Source organism: Stegostoma tigrinum, chromosome 2, assembly GCF_030684315.1.
Source record: "Stegostoma tigrinum isolate sSteTig4 chromosome 2, sSteTig4.hap1, whole genome shotgun sequence".
NCBI lineage: Eukaryota > Metazoa > Chordata > Chondrichthyes > Orectolobiformes > Stegostomatidae > Stegostoma > Stegostoma tigrinum.
Window position 1 is genome coordinate 115,273,840 of NC_081355.1, and position 26,844 is coordinate 115,300,683.

The 26,844-nt window shown below is 41.2% G+C and overlaps 1 protein-coding gene across 1 annotated transcript; it reads left to right on the top strand.

Moving 5' to 3' along the window:
* Positions 1 to 634: 634 nt before the first annotated feature.
* LOC125466577 (transmembrane protein 236-like) lies at positions 635 to 16,182 on the top strand. The gene is made up of 4 exons (XM_048561232.2): positions 635 to 2,411; positions 3,533 to 3,605; positions 5,034 to 5,160; positions 14,457 to 16,182. Exons 1-4 carry the CDS (start codon positions 2,158 to 2,160, stop codon positions 15,053 to 15,055), a joined length of 1,053 nt encoding a protein of 350 aa, XP_048417189.2. The 5' UTR covers positions 635 to 2,157; the 3' UTR covers positions 15,056 to 16,182.
* The last annotated feature ends 10,662 nt before the right edge of the window (positions 16,183 to 26,844 follow it).

The following is a 26,844-nucleotide window of genomic DNA, read 5'->3' on the forward strand; positions in this document are numbered from 1 at the left end:
TTGATCTCAACTGGAATATTGCTTTGAGTGCTGGACACCATTCTTGAAGAAGAATGTGGAAGTAATGGAGAGAATGCAGACCTCAGCGAAGTAAAGGTTGAGAGAATATTTAGTAGCAGCGTATAGTTTCAAACATATCTAGACAGAATAGAAATCTCTTTCCATTGTTGGAAGGGTTAAGGACTGGAGAACAGCTCAGGGTATGGTGCATTCAAAAGTGAAATGGATAATCATCCAAACAAAAAATTTGTAGGGTAATGGGGAAATTAACAGGTAAGTAGGTTTATCTAGCAGACAGCCAGCACGAAAACAAAGGGCTAAATGGCCTCCTGCATTTAAATCATTCTATGATTCCCCATAATTTTAAAATTACCCAATTGCCCTAAGTCAGAAAAATCACTTAAAATTATATTATGGCAGTGAAAGATTTGAACAAACTATTTTCCAAGTTGACTTTCAATCCCAAACAACTTGGTTTCAAAGTCATGAATTTCTGATCGTAATCCAGAAATGATAACAATAGGGATATGCTTTAATTTGCAGTGAAATATGGATTTAGTCATGGAATGTTTTAGATCAAGCAGGGGTTGACACCACCCCCCCCCCACCCGAGAAACTAAACTGAAACACCCCAAATAGGACCACCTCGTCCGATTAATTTGTTAAAAAGAGTGTGAAAAGGTGAGTAACCTGTCTTTCAGCAACTTCTAGTGGTTACTCAAGTAAGCCCCTGACATTATTTATCTAACTCTAACAGTGAGCAAATTAACTAAATTATTAACAAACCTTCTAACTACTAACTATTCCTAAATAATGTATGGGAACACGCCATTTGGCCCAACAAGTCCACACCACCCCTCTGAAGAGCATCCTACGTAAAACCATTCTCCTACCCCTGTATTTCCCACATCTAACCCACTTAACCTAAATGTCCCTGGGCACTATGGGTAATCTAGCATGGCCAATTTGATCTACAATGTGCATCTTTGGCCTGTGGGTGGAAACCAGAGCACCTGGAGGAAGTCCATGCAGACGGGGGGAGAATGTGCAAACTCCACACAGTCGCCCAAGGGCGGAAACAAACCTGGGTCCCTGGTGCTGTGAGAATATCCTCCCTAAATGCAACCCTTATGTTATCCCTAATCAAAAATGCCACTCCCTTTCCTCTCTTGCCCACCTTTCGAACCTTCCAAAGCATCAATACCCTGCAACATTATGCTGCCAGTCCTGTATACCCCTGAGCCACATTTCTGTAATTGCTATGATATCCCAGTCCCATGTTCCTAAGCATGCCCTGAGTTCATGTGCCTTACCTGTTAGGCATCTTGCATTGAAGTAAATGCAATTTATTCTGAATTTCACTTTATTTATTTTTTGGAAGGAACACCCATGTCCAGAGATACTTGAAAAAAGACAACAAAGGAAGCAGCTATATAGGCTATAGGTGGGCCAGACTGCATTGTAGGTTTCTTCCATTTGAATCACTGCTCCTGTGGTCACCACCTTTTGTTTGTGTTCCTCTGTTTTGTAGAGATATTTCTTCTACAAAGTTCCAAAACAATGCCATAGCTTATAAAACAGTAACTACTGCTAGAATTTGAGGAGATCAGCTTCCACACTGAAACATCTCAAAAAAGAAGCAGCTCTTACAGCCACAATTTCTTTTGCATCCTCCATCTTGGATTACCCAGAATCCATGTTCACATTTTGAACACACTCGTGAAATCATTATTCATTGAATTATTACGTCTATGGAACACCTAACAAATTGCTGTTTATTTATGAGAATGGGGAACTCTATATTTGTTGGAAACTTGTTTACCAACTTTTCTAATCCTTAATATCAGGTTTTCATTTTATTTTCCTGAACACTGTGGTGTTAAAAACCTGTTTATCTATAAAACAATTATTTACTTGATACATAATTCAAAAAGTTAGTATGTTACTATGAACCTTTCAAAGACCAGCTGGCAATTTAAGTTATTCAATAACCTTTTTATGATGCAGAAAATGACATCCTCAAATCAAGGGACAATAAAAATCTATATTTAGCCTGTAACTATCATAGTCTTAAACAGATAAACCCAATGCAGACCACAAGGAAGGAGCAAAAATAGTGTACATTCATTACAGCTGAGTGGAGTTCACAACAAAGAAATGATTTCAGTAACAAAAATTAATTTTTTTGTATTTGAAGTCCTGCAGTTTGCTGCTCTATGTGTTCCCACAATTGTGGTTGCAGAGCACTTTGCCTTCATTTTCATGGAAAAAAGTGAACCTGTGGATTTTACATCGTATCAACTTATATTGGCCTGTTCAGTGGCTTATGTTGCGTGTGTGTCTTTGATCATCTGGGTTCCAGTGAAGTTTCTGATATTCAAGAAGCACATTCTGTCTGAAGTGAAAGAATGGTAAGTGTTTGGAAATTACTGTAGTCAAAATGTATGACACACACAGTTAGAAAATATTTGGTATTTATTGCCTTATCCATTCCACAATTAATAATCGAAGGCAAATTCACAGGTGACTCCCCATATGACTCTCATCAACATATTTTGTTTTCTCTGAAATGCTTGCTAGTAAAAAACGAAGGGGAAATCTTGTAGACTTTCATTTCTGGATATAGGTTTAAATCCACAATGATGGGATACATGTTTTATTTTTCTGCTCAGTATTAAACTAACTTAGCTAGTGTTCTTAACTTAGTTCTGAGCTGAGTGTGTAACAATAGTTTAATACAAAATTGAAAGTTTTTAATTGTGTAGCACTTTTTTCTGCACCACTGAAGATGTTTATTTTGCTGTTGAGGTTATTATTTAGGTTTGTTGTTTGCAAGAGCCAAGATAAATTTTAATGTATGAATTCACCACATAATCACTGTCTTAGTTAATGTCAAGATGGAACATTCTAAGAAGACAATGTTCTTTGTTGTTATAATTATGGACTTTTTTTTACCATTTAAGTCATCCAGCTTGACACTAAACTTTAAATTATGGGTCTGTTGTTAAATTCTGACTTGTTCAATGGAAAGCTGGCACTTCATTTAATTTTCTGTGAGAAAATCGGCTGCCATGTTGTCACATATCCATAGTTAATGCAATTCAACAGTGGGGTGCCTCAAAAAAATGTAAGAATGTGATTAAATCATTAAGGAATTAATTTTTTTTTAAAAAAATCTTTCCTTTTTATTGAAATAAATTTAAAAATCATAAGTTTACAATTTTGAAAGTAAGGCCTGTTGCTCCTTGTTCAAGTATAATAATTAATGAAGCTTGCAGTGTCAAGTAGGTATTATGTAACTTTTTTGTTTAGTTTACCTGTCCGCCACATTAGCATTTCAGAAAGTTTCGGCTGATGAGTTTATAAGCTCCGTTGTGAGAACATTTTTGTTCAATTTTATTAAAATTGCTATCCTACGTTTTTGAGGCAACAGGTCAATAAAATTTATTGAATAATTATCTGATAATAACTGTGCCATTGTGGTATACCAGGATTAATAATATTTTTCAGAGGTTTTATATTTATGTTTCAGGCAACCAGCCTTGCTCATGCATCTGATTTTCACCACGTTACCTTGCTTTGGGTTTATAATTGCCGGTTCTCAGGTAATGGATTCTAAATTTTTCTCATTATATTGCACTATTATCTAAAATTCAACCATTTTCAAGAAATATACAGTAAACACAGGAATTGCTGGGGAATATCAGCAAGCCCGGCAGGATCTGTGGAGAGACAGCAATTAATGTTTCAAGTCGAAGTTCTTCAGAACCTTTAAAGTTTTTGAGAAGATTTGTAGCTCGGGTTGTAGATGAGGCTGTAGACTTGCTCGCCGAGCCAGGGTGTTTGATTGCATATGTTTCGTCACCCTGCTAGGTAACATCGTCAGTGCACCTCCAGTCAGTTGTTGATGTTCTGTCCTGCTTGCTATTTATGTGCCTCGGTTTGCTGGGATGGTTGGCAATACTTCCAGTTCTATTTCTCAGCAGTTTGTACATCAGGTCCAGTTCAGTGTGTTTGTTGATGGAGCTCCATTTGAAATGCCAGGCTTTCAGGATGTCCCTGGCATGTCTGTATTTAGTATATGCTATTATGGATATGTTGTCCCAGTCAAATTTGTGTCCTTACTTGTCAGTGTGTATTGAGACCAGTGAGAATTAGTTGTGTCTCTTGGTGGCTGGTCGGTGTTCATGTATCCTTATTGTCAGTTTTCTTCCGGTTTGGCCCATGTAATGTTTCTTCACAGTCTTTGCATAGTAGTTTGCATATTATGTTAGTTTTATTGGTTGTGGGTATAGGATCCTTTACATTCGTCAGTAGCTGTTGCAGGGTGTATGTTGGTTTGTGGGCTACCCTGATACCTAGGGGTCTGTAAAACTTGTTCCCTTCAGAAAGACAGTCGAAGCAATATCTTACATAATATCTGCCATACATTATTGATAACATTAAAACTAAATCTGATTCCGGGGATGGCTGTTCTGACATATGAGGAGAGATTGATTAGGTTAGGATGGTTTTTGCTGGTGTTCAGATGAATGAGGGGGGTTTTAAACAGACTTATGACAATCTAACAGGACTGGACAGGTTAGATGCAGGGAGGATCTTCCTGATGGTAGATGTGCCCTTAACCAGGGGGTCATAGTCCGAGGATATGGGGTAGACGATTTAGAACGGAGATGAGGAGACATTTTTTTCACCCAGAGAGTGGTGAACCTGTGGAATTTGTTACTACAGGAATTCGTTGATGCCAAACATTGAATTTATTCAAGAGGCAACTAGATATAACACTTGGGGCGAATGGGATTAAAGGATATGTGGAGAAAGCAGGATTAGGCTTTTGAGTTCGACAATCAGCCACGATCGTGATGAATGGCAGAGCAGGCTCGAAGAGCTGAATGGCCTCCTCCTGCTCCTATCTTCTATGTAAGAATTTAAGTCAGATTACACCACCGTTTTAATGCAGAAATATCTCACAGACACAGGGGTTTGCACTTGCATTAATGCTTTAGGGTGATTTATCTTTTTTTCTTCAAAAGGTACAGTCTGACCCAAAAAAAATGAAAACCTTTTCAGATTTTCCTGTGTCCCTGGTCTTAATGTGCTTGATTGTTGTGGATATCATTGAACACCTACGTAAATGGCGGCTGACTGGAAACATTGATGGTAAGCAATTGCTAGGTCATTTGCCTGATTAGTTTTGGTTAAAAAAAGCAGCCCAGATCTTTCCAGTACTAATGAACTATCTTACTTGGTACTGTAGGGGCAGTAAAATCTGTGAGGGGGAAATTGTAGTCAGATGGAACATTTTTCAGTTCCTGCCACCTCTTGGGGTGAAATATTTCTCCTTATGACCCTCGATTCTTTGCCAATGATTTTGAACCTATTACTTTTGGAGGAAATGTGTTTTTGTACAGTAGACAGAATAAACTATTAGCATCTAATAAGCATCTTCAACTTTTCTGTTCCAAAGAAAAATTTTAACTATTCCCAATCTCTTCTGACGACTTAAATCCATCATTCCTGGTAAAATCCTCATATCCTCTCATGTAAACGTTTTTTTTAAGATTTTACATTTTTCATGAAATTTGGAACTGCCCGCAATACCTCAGCGATGCTAACCAATGAGTCATTAAAGCTGATCTGACTCCAAGTAACACGTACCATTCTAATCAACTTAGCTACTTTGAATGTCACCTTTAAGGATTTGTGGATATGAACACCAAAGGCCCTCTGCTCATCTATATTTTCAAAATAGTGCCATTCATAGTAAAGAGTTGTAACAGCTTCATTTGCCCAATGGACATTATTTCTCATGGTGAACTCCACTTTCTGTACATTTCACCATCCTAAAGCCTATGACTGTTCACATTAATATGTATTACTTTCACATGTTTTACATCATTTGCAAACTTCATAATATTGCTCCTGACCTTGAGTTGTTTACACCTGTTGGAAAGTACAACATATCCTTATAGAATGCCACTGCAAGCCACTTGGAGTATGAACAGCATCAACCCAGTATCATCATTTGTGTCTTGTCTGTGAACACATTTTTTGACCATACTTGCTCCTTGATTCAACTGTCTTCCATCTTAATGAGATTCTAATGTGCCACTTTGCCAAATATCGAACAAAATTCCATATGTACTATACATCATACTTCAGTGATCAAGTTTCCCTCATTCATTCAAGAGAATGTGGTATTGCTGGTTAAGCCAGCATTTATTGTCCATTCCTAAACATTCAAACAATTTAACAAACTTTAAACATTAGTGACTTTCTATTTCTTCAGTATTACTCACATATCCAGTAAGGATTGAAATATTGTGCCTAATGACAATTATTTTGGCCTTTGCTACTAACATACGCTCCACCTGGATGATGTGACTCATCAATGTTTGTAATGCTAATCTTTTGAGTTCACCTTCCTTATTGCTCTCCTATCTAACACTTGCCACTCCTGTTTTACTATAATATTCATATCATCCATTTCCTTGTGATGACATACAGAATGCTTATTTTTAAGACTTCAGCCATACTGCCTACCTTTAAATGAAGGTTTCCCTATGGATTCATAATGCATCTGATTTATTTCCAAAATTTGTAACCCATAATAATAGCACATGAAAATGGTACTGAACTAATGATTCTGGAGGAACGCTTTTGAGGCATTGTACAGGATTTTCTGGACCCACCTAGGTCTTCTCAGAGGCCAGGTGAGGAAACCTAATTGGGCAGGAGTCAAAATTTAGTTTGCTGTCAGTGGATTAAGGTTTTGCTATGAAGAGCTCAGAATCTTTCAGGAGGGTCAGGTTTTGCTGCCTTTATCATTGAAACCTGTTTTGCATTCATTAGCAGAGCTATGGATATCATTAACACTCCAGTCCATTGGAATAATGCACATGGGAAAAATCTTCGGAGCCAAAACCAGGATCAGGTCATGAAATAGTTCAGTCATATGCAGTTTGACTTGTTGATGTTGCACATTTACAGTGTTAAAGATGAAGTCTAGTTGATGGGCAGCCATACTGATGAGGGAGAATGTAACAATCTGCTAGTAATTATAAAAGAACTGATTTGTGGTATTCAGTCGGGATTAACGTGAAGTGCTGCATCTGCAGGCCAAAAGAAAATAATATGTTTAACACAATAATTTGTTTTTAATTCACTTGTGGGTCATGGGAGTTGCTGGCTGGACCAGCATTTATTGCCTGTCCAGAGTTGCCCTTGAGAAGGTGCTGGTGAGCTGCCTTCTTGAACTGCTGCAGTCTACCATAGGTTGCCACACAATGCCATTAGGGAGAGAATTTTAACTCAGCAACTGTAAAAGAATGGTGATATATTTCCAAGTTAGGATGGTGAGTGACTTGGAGGAGAACTTGTAGGTGGTGGTATTCCCATGTATCTGGTGCCCTTGTCCTTCTAGATGGAGGTGGTTGTGGGTTTGGAAGGTCCTGCCTAAGGATATTTGCTGAAGTTCATCCTGCTTTAAATTCTGCTTCCACACTTTAAGTACTAGAAAAGAAAATCCTGTCCATAGGTTCAATTCCCACTATGGTAGCTGAAACATTTAAGTTCAATCAACTAAATACATCTGGAATTAAAAGTCTTGGTATTGGTGCCCAAATATTGGATCATCTTAAAACTCATCAGGTTCATCAATATTGTTTAGGGAAGGAAACCTTCCATTCTTCTCTGTTCTGGCCCATATGTGACTCCAGACCTATAATAATATGATTGATTCTCAGTTGCCTACCAGAATGGATGTGGGAAAGGTATGATATTGATAAAGTCTCCTTATTAATATCGGGTGACATGCCAGGATTAGGAGAACTGTTCAACACTAATCAAACTACAGCCAAAATACTCATACTGATGGAATTATACCTTAGAACCCAGGTTTCCTTGTCAGACTGACAAGATTGTGCGGCAAAGTGGAGTATATTAAGGAGGGAGTAACCCTGGAAGTACTCAACATTTATTTTGAATCTGATGAAATCTCATGGCATTAGAGCAAACCTGGGAAAGGAATCATCCTGCTAATCACCTTTATCTGAAAAATCTGCTTTTATGTTGCAAAACACTTGGAAGATGCACTGAGAGTGGCTAGGTTGCAGAATGTGCTGTGATGGGGGACTTCACTGTCTAACACCAAAGGTATTTCAGTATTACATTACATACATATCTGCCATATTATCTTTTGAAGGTGGTCTAGAGGACAAACACAAGGGAATCCCTGCTTAACCTTGGCCTGACTGCCACACATGCATTTTCATGACAGTATTCTAACATGTGACTACTTCTCAGTCATAAAGTTTCATCTACATACTGAGGATACACTCTATCACCTTGTAACGCATTATCACTGGGCTAAATGGTATAGATATAGATCACATCTCGGAGGTTACAACTGGGCACCCATGAAACCCTGTATGCCATCAGCAGCTTCAGAATTGTATTCAATCACAATTTGTAATCCCATGGCCTGGTATATCCCCCAGCATGCCATAATCATCAAGCCAGATGATCAATCCTGGTTCAGGGAGAAGTTTAAGAGAACATGCCAGGAGTACCAATAGGTTTACTCAAAAATGAAGTGCTAACCTGATGAAGCTACACCATTACACTTGCAGAGATGGCAGGAACTGCAGATGCTGGAGAATCTGAGATAACAAGGTGTAGATCTGGATGAACACTGCAGGCCAAGCAGCATCAGAGGAGCAGGAAAGCTGCCGTTTCAGTTTGAGACTCTTCTTCTCTAGGCCCGAAAACGTCAGCTCTCCTGCTCTTATGATGCTGCTTGGCCTGCTGTGTTCACCCAGCTGTACACCTTGTTATCCCATTATACTGCATACATGTTAAACAGTGCAGAAAGCATATGATAGACAGTGCTAAATGATCCCACAACCAAATGATCTGATCAAAAATCTGCAGTTCTGCTCCATCCAGTCACAAATAGTAATAGATAAAGAAACACCTAAGAGGAAGAGGATGCTTCACAAATAACTCGATCCTCATGGGTGCCAGTGCTCAATAAGTCAGTGCAAAAAAATGGCTGAAACCTTTACAATTATCTTCAGCCACAAGTACCAGCAGAATAGTCCATCGCGGCCTTTTGCCAAGGTCACCAGCATCGCAAATGACTGTCATCAACCATTTCAATTCACTCCACATGACACCATGAAACAGCTGAGTGCACTGGCAAAGATTGCAGACCCCAACATCCCTGCTCTGGTATAGAAGACTTCCTTCCATCGAATTAGCTTATCCATAGCCGAGCTGTTCCAGTCCAGCACTGGCAATGACCTGACTGTCCAGTCCACAAAAAGCAGAACAAACCCAATCTAGCCACTTATGAATGGTCTCACCAATTCCCTGTAAAGCTGTAGCATAACATTTTGACTTTTATATCCTATTCACCCTGCAATCAATGCCATTATTTCATTTCCCTTCAAAATTACTTGCTGTACTTGTGTACTAATGTTCTATGATCCATGAAGTCTGACATCAAATGCCTCCACCTCAAAGCTCTGTAAACATTCAATTGAATCAGCAAGGATTTTTTTAAACAAATTATCCTGTTGATGCACAGTAATAAAGTATGATAAGATGTAACATACATTGCAAGACCCTCTGCAGTATATGAAAATCGTATAATTAAACGATACTACAGTGGCTGACCTGATGATGTCCTGTGTTTGGAGTAGAATTCCGATAGAATTTGAGAGGGAGCTTGCAGAAGCACTGCAGAAAATATGATTGCTGCTGGCATTTCAAGGTGTTTAACTGTAGGAGCTCATGTGGCTCTCTTAAATAATTCAAGCAGAAACATAGTGATAACTAGAATTAATTTGAGTTGTGTTTGCAGTGCAGTGCTGGGTTTCCTACTATAACAGGGATTAGATGCTCAGAGCCTACATGGCTCATATGGCAACCAGCTACTTTTGTGACTTCTGAACAGATAGAGCATTGTTTTCTCCATTCTAAGCTATTAATAAGACCCAGCTATTATCCAAATCTTGTAATAACCACAGCAATTGGTGATGAGTGTTTTTTTTAACTGGTTCATGGGCTGTGGGCATTGCATTTAATGTCCCGTTCTTGTTGCTTTTGAGAATGCGATGGTGAACTGCCTTCCTAAACTGCTGTGGGCCTTGGAGCAAGTACACCCACAGTGATGTTAGGAAGGAAGTTCCAGAATTTTGACCCAACAGAAATAATGGAACAATGATATGGTTAGCCAAGTCAGGATGGTATGTGGCTTGGCAAGGAAATTGCAGGTGCTGGTTGTCGATGCCTCTGCTGCTGTGGTCATTCTAGGTGATGGTGTTCATGTGTTTGGAAGGACATTATTTCGAGGAACTCCCGCAGAAATGTCTGGAGCTGAGATACCAGACAGACAATAATCATAACCAACTTCCTCTGTACCAAGTATGACAGCAACACAGGAAATGTTTCCCTCTCATTCCCATTGACTCTACTTTTGTAGGTGATCTTGATGCCATACTTGGTCAGATGTGGCACTGATGTCAAGGAAATTGCTGTCACCTCATATCGAGAATTCAACTCTTATGTCCATGTTTGAGGTTTTAATGAGGTCAAAGCAAGACTCTTCAGGTACAGGTCCAAGGGATGTCTTGCTACAGTTCTACAAGGAATTAGTGAGGCCTCACTGGAATATTACGTGCAGTTTTAGCCTTTTTACATGAAGAGAGATGCACTTGCTATAGAGGGAATGCAGCAACTGTTTACAACTTGTTTTCTGGGATGGCAAGATTGATCTATGAGCAGCGATTGATTCAGTTAGGATTGTATTCACTAGAGTTTAGGTAGGATCTCTTAGAAACCTACAGAAAGTCTCACAAGCCTAGACAGATTAGATGCAGGAAAGGTGTTCCTGATGGCGAGGGAGTCCAGAAGTAGGGCAGCACAGTGGCTCAGTGGTTAGCACTACAGCCTCACAGCACCAGGGACCCTGGTTCGATTCCAGCCTTGGGTAACTGTCTGTGTGGAGTTTGCACATTCTCCCCGTGTCTGCGTGGGTTTCTTCCGAGTGCTGCAGTTTCCTCCCACAGTCCAAAGATGTGCAGGCTAGGTGAATTGGCCATGCTAAATTGCCCGTAGTGTTCAGAGGTGTGTGGGTGAAAGGGGGACGGGTCTGGGTGGGATGCTCAAAGGGACGGTGTGGACCTGTTGGGCCGAAGGGCCTGTTTCCACACTGTAGGGAATCTAATCTAATCTCGGGGCCAAAACTTAAGTGGCATACTATTTAGGACTGAAATGAGCAGAAATTTATTCATCCAGTGAGTGGAATTCACTGCTGTATAAAGTGGTTGAGGTCAAAACATTGTGTTTTCGTGAAGGAGGTAGTCATAGCTCTTGTGGCTAAAGGCATCAAGGAGTATGGAGCAAGGACAGGAGCAAGGTATTGAGCTAGATGATCAGCCATGATCAGCCATGATCATATTGAATGGTAGAGGGAGTTTGAAGCCAATTTGCTACCATCTTCTGTATATCTATGAGGTCATGAACTGAGTGGCCATAGTAGAATTCCTGCTAAGTGTCAGTGAGCAAGCAGTTGCTAAGCGAGTGCTACTTTATAGCACTGTTGATGACACCTTCCATCACTTTGCTGATGATTGACAGTCAGCAGATAGGGCAGTAATTGGCTGGGTAGGATCTTTTGTTTTGTATATAGGATGTACTTGCAACATTTTCCAAATGGTGAGGTAGAAACCACTGTTGTATCTATCCTGGAACAGCTTGGCTAGGATTGTGGCAAATTATGGAGTATACATCCTCATTATAATTGGCAGAAGTTTGTCAGGGTTCATTGTATCCAGCGCCTTTAGCCATGTCTTGACATCAGGTGGAGTGCATTGAATTGACTGAAGACTGGAATCTGTGATGTTGGGGACCTCTGAAAGATTTTGAGATGGATTATCCACTTAGCATTTCTAGCTGATGATAAATGAAAATGTTTCACCATGATCTTTTTCACTGATGTGCTGGCGGTTCTGTAATTGAGGGTGGGAATATTTATGGAGCCTCCTCCTCCAGTGAGTTGTTCTGACTACCATCATTGATGACTGTATGTGTTTGGACTGCAAAGTTTAGATCTGATCCATTAGCTGTGGAATCACTTGGATCTATCACTTGGCGTTACGCATTTTGGCATGTAAATAGTCCTGTTTTGTAGGAATTTAATAGTTAGGTATTTCTGGTATTTATCCAGGTATGCCTTCTTAGGCTCCTCATTGAACCAGGGTTGATCCATTGACTTGATGAAAATTGTAGAGTGGGGGATGTGCTGGGCCATGATGTTGTTAGAGTACTATTCTGCTACTGCTCCTGGCCAACAATACTTCATGGATGACCAGTCTTGAGTTGCTTGAAGCCTAACAGCAATGTCCTTTCAGACTCATCCTGCTTGCTCAGTAGTGCAGCTGCCAAGCCACTCTTGGTGCACATGGAAATTGCCCACTCAGTGTCCCTTCTGTATCATTAACATCTTCAGTGCTTCCTCCAAGTGATTTTTAATTTGGAGTATTACCAATTTATTGGCTGAGGGGTAATCACCAGGACGTTATCTTGCCTGTGTTTGACCTTATACTGTAAGACTTCCTGGAGTCCAGAGTCAACATAGAACATAGAAAAGTACAGCACAGTACAGGCCCTTTGGCCCACGCTGTTGTGCCGTGGAATAATCCTAATCCAAAAGTAAAATAACCTAACCTACATTCCCCTCAATTCACTGCTGTCCATGTGCATGTCCAGCAGTCGCTTAAATGTCACTAATGACTCTGCTTCCACCACTACCACTGGTAAACTATTCCATGCGCTCACAACTCTCTGCATGAAGAACCTCCCTCTGATGTCTCCTCTATACCTTCCTCCTAACACCTTAAAACTCTGACCCCTCGTGGCAGCCAATCCTGCCCTGGGGAAAAGTCTCTGGCTATCGACTCTATCCATGCCTCTCATTACCTTGTACACCTCGATCAGGTCACCTCTTTCCTTCCTTTTTCTCCAGAGAGAAAAGTCCGAGCTCAGTCAACCTCTCCTTGTAAGACAAGCTCTCCAGTCCCGGCAGCATCCTGATAAACCTCCTTTGCAACCTCTCTAAAGCCTCCACCTCTTTCCTATAATAGGGCGATCAGAACTGGACACAATATTCCAAGTGTGGTCTCACCAGGGTTTTGTAGAGCTACAGCATAATCTCGTGGCTCTTAAACTCGATCCCCCTGTTAATGAAAGCCAGAACACCATAAGCTTTCTTAACAACCTGGGTGGCAACTTTGAGGGAGCTATGCACTTGAACACCAAGATCCTGCTGTTCCTCCACATTGCCGAGAATCCTACCTTTAATCCTATATTCAGCATTTAAGTTCGACCTTTCAAAATGCATCACTTCACATTTATCCAGGTTGAACTCCATCTGCCATTTCTTAGCCCAGCTCTGCATTCAGTCAATGTCTCGCTGAAGCCTGCATTAGCCCTCGATACTATCAACAAAGGTTCAGAACTGCTCGGGCAATCCTCTCTTGACCATATACAGCTATGCTACCATCTATGCTGGATTTGGCCTGCTGGTGGGACATGCCATATCCCCGGATGGTGATGGTAGTGTCTTGGACAAAATAAGGTATGGTTCCATGAATATGACTAATGCCAGGCTGTTGCTTGGCTGGTCTCTGAAATAGCTCTCATTTTGACTCATGTCCCCAGATATTAGTAAGGAAGACTTTGCAGAGATGACAATTGTCATTTCCGGTGCCTTAGTTAATGCAAGTGGTCTGCCCAGATTTGCTGGATGGATACAGCAGGCCAACCAGCATCTTAGGAGCACAAAAGCTGACGTTTTGGGCCTAGACCCTTCCCGAATTGTCAGCTTTTGTGCTCCTAAGGTGCTGCTTGGCCTGCTGTATCCATCCAGCTCCACACTTTGTTATCTCGGATTCTCCAGCATCTGCATTTCCCATTATCTCTGCCCAGTTTTGCTCCTCTTATTGAGGTTTTTTAGCAGTTGATACAATTGAATGACTTGCCAGGTCAGTTCAGGACCTGGTCAATTAACAGTCAAACACATTGCTGTTGGTATGGAGTCACATGTAGGCCAGACCAGGTAAGCAGGGCAGGTTTTCTTCGCTAAAAGGATATTAGTGTTCAAGATGGTTTCTTGTGACAATTGACAATGGTTTCTTGGGCTTCATTAAACTTTTGATTCCAGATCTTTATTGAATTCAAATTGTACCATTTGCCATGATGGAATTCAAGGCCAGGGCTCCAGAACATTCGAAAGGGAAAAATGAAAATTATTTTTCACTTGTATTTCATCACTTTACAAACGGTGAAGATCTCTGATGCACTGGGTTGAAATTATACTGTAGAATAGTTAAAGCCTATCTGTTTTATTGCAGTTCATTTCATGTTTACAAATGCCTTTATTGTGCTCCCAGGTACTTGTAGAGATGGTGATTTTGCTTCCAATGGACCTGTGCTCACAAACATAGAACAAGTCTCAACTGTCTCGGCACATCAGAACAGACCACATGAAGAAAACCAGGCACCTCCAGGAGTGACAGAAAATGAGTTTGCTTCATCTGTAGCACAAAATAAATCTCACAATGTATTGCAGTATGAATATTCAGAAATTACTGAACACAATGTTCCAGACTGTCTCAAAGTTTTAGCAGTGAATGATTACAGAGCTAAAATATTTGTAACGAGTATTATTAATTGGTTGGATACTGTAGAGTTAGTGAGAGTCGCAGGCCTTTCAAACGTGTTCTTAACAGGATGGATTTACCCTATATATATATTCAGCTATTTGTCACTTCTAAGAATTATTTTACATTCAGCAAATCCATTTTTACCTTTGTTGACAGTTGTGTTTCAGGATTTCCCATTCCTTTTTATTCGTATTAGCATAATTGGAGCTATGGGTTTTGTAACTCCAATTTTATACCCATTAAAGAATATTATTGTTGTTGTTACATTTATTTATTTCAACTATGTGACAAAAGCTAAATGCCTCAATCGCACACAGCGATTTTAAAAATTGCAACCCGATTGTTTAATACTGTGATTTAATATTCATTGTACAGTTGTATTTATACTTTGCTAAAAGGCAATGATCTTATTTGATTGCTTTGTGGTTTGGAACGTTAAGTAGTGCAGCATTTGTTCAATTTATGAATTCTGACTCTCAGGTTGTGGGAAGGAGCTGAAAACACCAGTGTCTCCCCAAAGCAAAAAGGAAACTTGAAATGAGATATTACAATACTTGGTTTGATTTTTTTTCCAAGATCCTAAATATTTTCTGCAATTGTCATTGATTGGATTTGATTGCTTTTTGCTGTCTTCTACAATATGAGTCCACATATAATATTTCTGAGAAACATGACCTGAAAAGGTAATGTGTGAAGAATGAAGCAACAGGATGATATCTCGCTTGAGGTGGACAAGTGGTCTTCTCTCTCAAAGAAACAATTAGTTGTGACAGGGAGTTCCTTTTGATAAGCTGTTGTACTTTTGGTGAGAGTTTTGTGGAAACCTCAGCTCCATTTCTTTGCTATAGAGAGCAAGAATATACCAGACCTGCAGTGCTCAGTTGAGCTGGCCCTACATCATGTTGAGATAGTTACGACTGGATTGGGCTGGTCACGTGACCAGAATATCTAATGTTTGCTTACCAATGTGGATCTGCAACGGAGAGCTTGAGTGTGCAGTGTCCACTCATGATGGCTTAGTAAAATGCTACAGAGGTATTCTCAAGGTTACACTGAGGAGTATTACTGTTGACAATTTACTGTTGCGACAAGCTCCCAGGATCATAGTAACTGTTGCAACTATACAAACACTGGTGCAGCCTTTGTTGCGAGCAAGCACATGTCAGAAACTGAAAGGATATTCAAGTACAGAAAGTCCTGAACCAAAAGCTCATCTAAAACTGTCTGAACTATAGTATCCAGTTCTATTTGCAACTGAACCTTCTGGGGTAAAAATCTACTTACCACCAGAACCTGACTGATAATGGACTGGTCATCTTTGCCCCAAATATATATTGATATATTGATTTGTCCGTGGGTGACTATTTGTATAGCAGTTCATCATGCATCACATCCCATTAAATACTTGTTTTTTAAAGTATTTTGTATTAAGATCATCAATGATGTTATTCATCTGGACAAATTGTATTTATTCCAATAAATGGAAATAAAACCAAATTTCCAAAATATTGCACTTGTCTTCCATTTAAATTTTTTTTTGAACTGCAAGCGTAAGTTAATTAGGATGCTTTCTGAACCAGTGTACTCCAGTTTTTTGCCCTCCCAATTATGGGTCATCACACTAAACAAGGTCACCTTCTAAAGGTAACACAGTGTGGAGCTGGAGGAGCACAGCAGGCCAGGCAACATCAGAGGAACAGGCAAGCTGATGTTTTGGTTCGGGACCCTTATTCAAGAATTTCCTGCTCCTCCGATGCTGACTGGCCCGCTGTGTTCCTCCAGCTCCACACTGTGTATTCTCTGACTTTAGCACCTGCAGTTCTTGCTCTCACCTTCTAAAGGTACTGTCCATTAGCTGAACAAAATGGTATGAACCAAAGGAATATATAATGGTCAATCCAACCCATTTTATTCTATCAATTTTGCTAGCGAAGCACTTCACTGGCAAACGTGAATAGGAGTAAAATCAGAAGTTGCTGGAAAAGCTCAGCAGGTCTGGCAGCATTGTGAAGAAAAATTAGAGTTAACATCTCAGGTCCAGTAACCATCAGAAGTGGATGGGAGTCGTGGCTGTTGCTGCCTCTCTTTACTCCAGGATCACCTATGTCCCTATATTGCTTAAGTGACGATCATAAAACACACAGAGAATAAGTCATACAGCCCCTCAAGCTTATTGCATCATTAAAATAGATCATGATTGACCAAACTCCCTCAACCCCCCACTTGCCCATCATTGATCATGTTCAGTTAACAAAAACTGGCAGAATGCAAAATCCAACCAAGGAACTTGGTTGATCTATGTAGTAATTAACCGTCAGATAAACTATGCGTTATTAACCCTTCACTGTCCACCAGTATTATTATTATGTTGCACTGACACTTCAGAGTTTAGAGAATTGACTTTAACATTCACAGCCTCTTCTCATCTTTGACTAATCCTTCTGCAAATAACAATAATACGCTCTCTGGAATGATGTAATATATACAAGTCAATTTTATTTTGTGTAATCAACATAGACAGATAATAATAAAGTTTAATTCCCTGCAAGGTGTTTCAAAGGTAAGTGCAATCTGTATCTAATATCAGCCTTGGCTGATGAATGGAGCTCTGCTGGATGCAGCACTGTTTGTCCAGGGATAGGACACTAAGTATGCAGGATTGAACTTAAGAACATATGGACTAGGACCAGGAGTAGGCAATTCAGCCCTTTGAGCCTGCTCCACCATTTGTCACTATCATGACTTATCTCATGTTGATCTCTATTCCACTTTGCCACCCACTCCTATAACCCTTCAACCCATTATTTAATAAAAAAATCTGTCTATCTCCTCCTTAAATTTACTCAATATCCTGGCATTCGGTGCACTCTGTGGGAGTGAATTCCACCAATTCACAACCCTTTGAGAGAAGTAACTTTTACTCATCTCTACTTTAAATCTGCTATCCTTTGTCCTAAAACTATGACTTCTTGTTCTTGAATGCCCTATATGTGGAAACGTCCACCCTACATCAACTTTGTCAATCCCCTTTACCCTCTAATCTGCCAAAATTAAAACTCCCTTCATTCTTCTAAACTCCAGAGAGGATAATCCTAAACTGTTCAACCTCTCCTCAAAAGACAAACCCCTTGTCTCCAGAATCAATTCAATTCTTCTGAACTGCCTCCAATACATCTATATCTATAAACTGTGACTTTTAAATAATACGTCACAGGGCTTTATAAATCTGAATCAGTCGTCCTGTGCCTCTTCAAACATATGGAAACGCCTGGAAAAGGAAGATTGAGAAGCGGCATTCTGATCAGCAAAAGAATCATCTCAAAAATCCTGTGGACAGGGACTACTGAATGGCTACCTCATCCTCCCCTCCGTTCAAAACGCCATGGTCTATCTGTGTGTAGTGTTGAAGGTTTATAAAGTGGTTCAAGTTTTAACTAGTTGAATTAAGTGTTGACTGTTACTAACTATTTATCAGTAGTTATATCATTAAATGTGCTATCATCACTATTTTACTCAGTTTGTTACAGATGGCACATATCTTTGTGGAGCATTGTGAAACATCCCCTTCTCTTACCATTAGACCTATTTTCCATTTCTATTTTGCCGAACTATGCCTTCATATCTTGCATGATGTCACAGTACCGGTGTTGGACTAGGGGGGGGCCACGTCTGAAATCACACGCACTGGGTTACAGACCAACAGATTTACTTGAAAACACAAGCTTTCGGAGCCTCACTAGAAAATCTGCAGGGCTGTGAGAGAAAAGTGGAGAATTGAAACTGTCTGATGTGCACTTGATAACGAAGTGCGGAGCTGGATGAACACAGCAGGCCAAGCAGCATCTCAAGAGCACAAAAGCTGACGTTTCGGTCCTAGACCCTCTGATGAAGGGTCTAGGACCGAAACATCAGCTTTTGTGCTCCTGAGATGCTGCTTGGCCTGCTGTGTTCATCCAGCTCCACACTTTATTATCTTGGATTCTCCAGCATCTGTAGTTCCCATTATCACTGATGTGCACTTGAGTTGGCATCAACACGGTAGGATGAATAATGTCCTTTTACACATTAACCACTCTGATTCTGTGGACAGCAAGTGCTAACCAAGAAGATACTGAATGCAGCACATTGCAGGCATCTGGCTGATCACATTGATATTGAGTAACATGGGTCCCAACAGTCACAAACCCAGCAGACTTCAGTTATAAATATGGGGGCAGATTCTAAGGATCTGTTCCATTGATGATAGTAAACAAACTGGTGTTATGAATGCATTTATATTTATGGATTATGAGAACAACAAGTTCTAAGATCTTGGTCATTGCCAGGTTGTAAAGGATTTAACATGACTTTTCAGAACACTAAAGTCAAAAAATCAGCAGAGCTGGGATTATCTGCTACTTACTAATGAAAAAATAAATTGCTATGAGAGGAAAGTTTTGAAAAGAAAGTGAAGAGTGGACTAAAATTGTTAGATAAACAGATTGAGGTTTGGAAGGAAATAATAAGGTGCAGAGCTGGATGAACACAGCAGGCCAAGCAGCATCAGAGGAGCAGGAAGGCTGACGTTTCAGGCCTAGTCTAGCCTATAATATTTGGTGCAACAAAAAAGTTTATGTTTGAAATAATTTGACATAATGTATATAATGAAGGAGACGGCAACACTACAGTTAAGAGCATCCAGTTAGAGCAATGTGCTTTTTTCATGATTCAGACATGGGCAAACAGGGTTAAATTAGTAAAGGTAACTTAATGATAGCAAGCATTTAGTCACAAAATGTGTTGTCAACACATGGAAGACTTTCCAGGTCAAGCTTGAAGTGAAAACTCTGGACCCAATGAAGAAAAAATTACGATTTACAATGGGAAACTGTGGATTGCTTCTATATGGACGCATTAATATGGGCCAAATCGTCTTCCTCATTCAAAATATCTTGAGATCTTAAGAATTAAAGGCATAGCCAAAACTATCAAGGAGCTGAACTGCATGGTCTTTTCTTTTTACTACTGTGCGTTTCTACAGTTGCTTTATTTCACATACAAAGATATGAAAAATATAATTTATCCACATTTAAACCTTTCGGCTTCCCCAGCTCCTTCTCCTTACTGATGGCCACTATGTTTACCTGTGCTCTCATCTCTGGGACGCTGCTGGTGTCTTTCACTCTGAAAACTGTTACAAAGTACCTATTCAGCTCTTGGAGACAGTAAGGACTGCAGATGCTGAAAGCCTGAGTCAATAAATGAGAAGCTAGAAGAGCACAGCAGGTCAGACAGCATCCAAGGATCAGGAAAGTTAATGTTTCAGGCTGAAACACTTTGTCAGCACTGCAGAGGGGAAGGAAGCACAGAAATAAATAGAGGGAAGGGCTGGGGCTGGAGGTTAGGGTGGGTGGGATGGAGATACATGGATGCAGATGCGGGGTTTATTGTGGTTGGTCAATGGGAAAGGTGGAGCGGATAGGTGAGTAGGAAGATGGACAGGTTGGGGACAATGGATACAGGAGAGGAGGTTAGATGAAGTGCAGGTGAATCTCTGCCGGATTTGGAAGGATTTTTTAGGGCCTTGGATGGAGGTGGAAGGTGTAGGGGCCAGTGTTGCACCTCCTACAGTAGCATGGAAAGGCACCGGGTTGTGGAGGGGTTGACGGGGAGCTGATGATGGAGATGCAGAGTGAACAGTCCCTGCAAAAAGTGGACAGGGTTGGGGAGGGAAATATCTTTATGTGGTGGGGTCTGATTGTAAGTGGCGGAAATGTCAGAGGATGATGCACTGCATTTGGATGTTAGTGGAGTGGTGTGTGAGGACAAAAGGGACTCTAATCTTACTTTTGTTTTGGGGAGAAAGTTCGAGGGCAGAAGCATGGGCAATGGGGGAGATGTGGTTGAGGGCATCCTTAACAATAAAGGACAGGAAACAATGGTCTCAAAAGTAGGAGGATATCTGGAAGGTCTAGAGTAGAATGCCTCATCCTGCAAGCAGATGTGGTGTAGGAGGTGGAATTGTGAGTACAGGATAGAATTATGGCAGGAGAGTGAGTCAGAAGAGCTGTAGTCGAGGTATTTGTGGGAGTCAGAGAGTTTGAAATGGATGTCTGTGTTGAGTGGGTTACCGGAGATGAAGATGGAGAGGTCCAGGAAGTGGAGGGAAGTGTCAGAAATGGTCCAGGTCAATTTGAGGGTGGGGTGGAAGGATTTGGCAAAGTTGATGAACTGTTCGAGCTCCTCGTCGGAGCTTGAGGTAGCACTGATGCAGTCATCAATACAGTGGAGAAAGAGGTGAGGAATGGTGCCGGTGTAGTCGTGGAAGGGGGCTGTTCCATGACTCCTACAAAGAGGAAGGCATAGCTTGGGCCCATGCAGGTGCCCATGGCCATCCCTTTGGTTTGTAGAAAGTGGGAGGAATTGTTGAGGGTGAGGACCAGTTCCGCCAAGTGAATGAAGTGTGTGTGGAGGGGGACAGGGTGGGTCTATGGGACAGGAAGAAGAGGAGGGCTTTCAGGCCATCCTTGTGGGGGATACAGGTATACAGAGACTGGCCGGGGAATTGAAAATTTTGGAATAGTTGGAGTGAGTGGGTTGCATCCCAAATGTGGGTGGGGAGTTCCTGGACCAAAGAGGAAAGAATGGAGTCGAGGTAGGAGGAAATGAACTCAGTTGGGCAGGAGCAGGCAGAGACAATGGGTCATTTGGGGCAGTCGGGTTTATGGATTTTGGGTAGGAGATAGAAGCAGGCGTTGGGGGTTGGGGAACTATCAGGTTGGAGGCTGTGGAAGGGAGATCTCCCGAGGTGATGAGGTTGTTGATGGTCTGGGTGATGATGGCCTTGTGATCAGAGGTGGGATCATGATTGAAGGGATGCTAGGAGGAGGGGTCAGCGAGTTGGTATCTGGCCTCGATGATGTAGAGGTCATTTAACCATACTACTACCATGTCCCCCTTGTTGGGGGGTTTAGTGGTGAGGTCCTCGCATACCACGTCAGCAACCTCTGAATACAACACACCATCCTCTGGCATTTCTTGATGTGGTCTGCTTTATATTGAGGAGACCAAGAGCAGGCTCAGGGACCGGTTTGCAGTGCATCTTTGCTCTGCATGCACCAACCAACCCAGCCTTCAGGTTGCCATCCACTTTAACTCCCCATACATTCTCTTGGTGACGTGTCCATCCTTGGCCTCCTCCATTGTCAGAGTGAGACCAAATGTAAACTGGAGGAACAACACCTGATATTTCATCCTGGTAGATTACAGCCCAGTGGCCTGAATATTGACTTCACCAGCTTCAAAATCTCTCCTCCCCCAACAAGCCCTTCTTCCTACTCATCTATCCACTCCACCCTTCCCATTGAATGACCACAATACTCCGCGTACCTGCATCAGCAGCTTCTAAATCTCTCCAACCCAAAACTATCCATCTTCCTATTCACCTATCCATAAAGGAGAATGCTGTACAGGTACTGATTAAGTCGAAAGGAGATGCTAAACAGGTTGAAATCTTTTAAAGGTAACTGATCCTCTGGGTCAGATGGGATATATTCAGTGGCTGAGGGAATTTAGGGTACAGAGCAGACAAACAATCCTTCAAACGTCCTGAGATATGGGCATGGTAAGAAAGGACTGCTGCAAATGGTGCATCTCTTTTCAAAATAGGAGCTGGGGCAAGGAAAACCAATGAACTGCAGTTGGATTAGCCTGACATTATTGATGCAAACGCGACCTGAAGACATTTCTAAAAAAAAAATTATTTATGCATTTGTGGGATGTGGGAGTTGCTGATTGGCCAGCATTTCTTGCCCATCCCTAATTGCCCTTGAGAAGGTAGTGGTGAGCTGCCTTCTTGAACCACTGCAGTCCTCCTGCTGCGGGTTGATCCACAATGCCATTAGGGAGGGAATTGTCAAAGAAAAAAGTAAGATTTCACTTAGAGAAGCATAAGTTAATAAAGGACAACCAGAAAGTTGTTTCTGACTGCCGAATTGGCTGTATTTCATAAAGTGACAGTGGGTTCATGAAGGTTATGCAGTAGATATTTTACATGTGGCTTTTCATTTGGCATTGACAAAATATTGAACATTAAGATATGCTTTAAATGAGGGAACTAAATGTAATATCTGCAAATTTGCAGACAACATGAGGAGGACGTGGAGTTGCTTCAATGAGATTTTGGATAAGTTGAGTGAATGAGCAAATACATGGTGGATAATGTGAATAAATTTGAGGTTACCTGCCTTGTTCGCAATACCAAGAAGGCGGATTCCTGTTTGAATGGTGATAGTTTGGGAGAAGGAGGTGCAATGAGACCTGGATGTCCTTGTACACAGTCACTGAGGGAAGCATGTAGGTGCAGCAGGTGGTGAAGAAGGCAAGTGGCCTATCGGCCTTTAGAATGAGAGGATTTGAATACAGGAACAAGAATGATTTGCTGCAATTATACAGGATCTTGGTGATGCCACATTTAGAGTATCGTGTGAAGAAGGATGTTGTGGCTATTGAATGAGTGCAACTGAGCTTTACAAAGGAAGTTCCCAAAGACCAGGGAGTTCAGAACCAAAGTCTTAGGATAAAGAGTAGGTGATTATGTCTGGGGTGAGGAGAAATTTCCTCACCCAGAAAGAAATGACTCTGTGAAGTTCCCTGCCACAAAAAGCAGTTGAGGCCAAAACATTGAGTGTTTCCAAGAAGAGGATAGATATACTTTTTATGGCTAAGGACTTCAAAGGGAAAAGGGTGAAAACTAGAAGCTGGTGGCACATAACAGTGAAGAACATGATCTCAAAGGGATGGTGATAACCTGGCTATTTATCGGCAAAAGGATTTGAGGTACATTCTAACAGTGAGTAGTGTTGTCTGTTTGGATAACCAAAACCAGAGAAAAGTGATAAACTGTTAGACAGGCCCATCCTTTTTCTCTTTTATTCATTCATGGGATGAGAACATCGCTGGCTAGGCAGCTTTTATTGCCCATCCCTAATTGCCCTCTGGGCAGTTAAGAGTCAACCACATTGCTGTGGGTCTCGAGTCACATGTAGACAGGACCAAGTAAAGATGGCAGTTTCCATCCCTAAAGAATATTGGTGAACCAGATGGGCTTTTCAAACAATCAGCAATGGATTCATGGTCAACATTAGACTCTTGATTCCAGATATTTATTAAATTCAAATTCCACCATCTACCATGGCAGGATTCAAACCCAAGTTCCCAGAACGGTATCTGGGTCTCAGATTAACAGTTCAGCGATTATGTCACTCGGCCATTGCCTCCCCATCTTCAGCTACCATATGGTATTTTGGGCACTAGATTTTAGGAAGGATGTCTTACACTGGACTTAGAGAAGGTGCTGAGGAGGCTTATCAGAATGAATGAAGGATCAGGGAACTTAGTTATGTGAAGAAATTGGGTAAATCAAGATATTTGTAGTTACAGAAGAAAAGTTAAGGGGAGATCTAATAGAGATATACAAAATCATCAGGGGTTTTGACAAAGCCAGGAGGAGAAATTGTTTCCTCTGGAAAGTAGGTTGGCAATCAAAGATTACAGGTGTTAACAGGTAGTGAAGCTAAAACACAGGACTACTTGTTATGCCAGTACTATGTGGTAACCATGACTAAGCAATTCCACAAAAAATTAATCAAGTTTAAGCTCTGTGGCCCTGCCATATCTAGTCATGAATGATAGTGGACAATTAGACAACTCAGTGGAGAAGGATGCTCTACAAATATCCCCATCCTCAATAAGATTGGAGACACATGTGTCAGTATAAAAGACAAGGCTGAAGTTTTTGCTGCAAGCTTTAGCTAGAAGCGCTGAGAAGGTGGTCCATCTTTGTCTCCTCCAAAGATCTCCATGATCTCAGGTGCCAGTCTTCAGCCAATTTGATTATCTCAACATGATGTCAGAAGCAATTGAAGGCGTTGCAAAGTTAATGGCCTGTGACAACATTCTGGCGATGGTACAGAAGACAAATGCTCTGGAACTTTCTGCTCCCCTATCCAAGCTCTTCCAGTACAGTTTCAACACTAGCATCTACCTAATGTGTGGAAAGTTGCCCAGGTATGTCCTGTACACAAAAAGCAGGGCAAATCCAACCCTGCCAATTAACCCCGATTAGTCTATTCTCGATTATCAGTAAAGTGATAGAAGGTGTAATCAACAGTGCTATCAAACATACTCAATAATGATCGATTCAGGTTGAATTTCACGAAGAATGATCAGTTCTTCATCTCATTTAAAGTTTGGTACAAACCTGGATAAAAATATTGAAATCCAGAGGTGAGGTAAGAGAAACAGCCCTCAACATCAGATCCACATTTGACTGAGTGTGACATAAAGGGGTCAATGGGAATTAGGAGAAAATTATTCTGCTGGTTGCAGTCATACTTGGATATTGTTATGGTTGTTGGAAATCAGTCACCTGAGCTCCAGGACATCTTTGCAGAAGTTCGTCTGGAACTCCTAGGCTCAAGCATTCACAACTGCATCATCAATGACCTTCCCTCCATCATTAGATCAGAACTAGGGATGTTCACTGATAACTGCACAATGTTCAGCAATATTTGCAGATCCTTATTGAAGCAGCCATGCCCAAAAGCATCAAGTTTTGGGAAATTTCCAGGCCTCCGTTGACATTTAGCAAGTAACTGCCTGGCACCTGTGTGGCACATCTCTGATGATCAACAACACATGAATACAATCATTGTCTTTGACTTTCAATGACATCGGTATCATTGAAACTCTCAGTATCAACATATGGAGGGACTACCATTGACCAGGAAATGGTCATCACTTTCTGCTTGTATTCAGCAAGAATATGCTGTGTTGCAATTGCCAATCATTAGTTCCTCTCTGATAATCAACAAAATGGTAACTTTGATAAGCTCATCTGTCAGGGAGCTTCTGTAAATTGGGGTCTGCAGGTATGATGGCATAGAGTCATAGAGATGTACAACAGATCCTTTGGTCCAACTTGTCCATGCCGACCAGGTATCTTAAATTAATCTAATCCCATTTGCCAGCATTTGGCCAGTATCCCTTTAACCCATTCAGATGCCTTTTAAATGTTGCAGTTGCACCAACCTCTACCACTTCCTCTGGCAGCTCATTCCATACACAAACCACCCTCTACATGAAAAAGGTGTCTCTTAGGTCCCTTTTAAGTCTTTCTCCTTTTACTTTAAACCAATGCCCTCTAGTTCTGGATGCCCCCACTCTGGGGAAAGATCTTGCAAATGCAATGCTTTCTTCACTATTCTGTCTACCTGGGATTTCACAGTCAAGGAAATATGAGCCTGGACTCCAAGTTCCTTTTGTTCAGTAACACTCCACAGGACCTTACCATTAAGTATGTAAGTCCTGCCCTGTTCTTCCTTTGCAAAATGTAGTAGGTCACATTTATCTAAATTAAACTCAATCTGCCTCTCCTCAGCCCATCGGCCCATCTGATCAAGATTCTGTTGTGCTTTGAGGTAACCTTCTTGGTTGTCCACTACACCTCCAATTTGGTGTCATCTACAAACTTACTAACCATACATCCTATGTCCACATCCAAATAATTCATATAAATGATGAAAAACAATGGACCCAGCATTGATTCTTGTGGCATGCCGCTGGCCATCAGCCTCCCGTCTGAAAAGCAACCCTCCATCACCACTCTCTGTCTTCTACCTTCAAACTAGTTCTGTACCCACATAGCTTGTTCTCTCTGTATTCCATGTGATCTAACCTTACTAGCCGGTCTACTAAGAGGAACCTTGTCAAAATCCTTGTTGAAATCCATATAGGTCACATCCACTGCTCTGCCCTCATCAACCCTCTTCATTACTTCTTCAAAAACTCAATCAAATTAGCGAGAGCTGACTTCCCATGCTCAAAGCCATGTTGACTATCCCTAATAAGTCCATCCCTTTCCAAATACGTGTCAATTCAATCCCCCAGGATTCTCTCTAACAACTTGCCCACCCTTGGTCAGGCTCCCTGGTCTGTAGTTCCCTGGTTTTTCCTTATCACCTTTCTTACATAATGGCACCACATTAGCCAAGCTCTGGACTTTCGGCACTTCACCTGCAGCAATCAATGATACAAATGTCTCAGCAAGGGGCCCAGCAATCACTTCCCCAGCTTC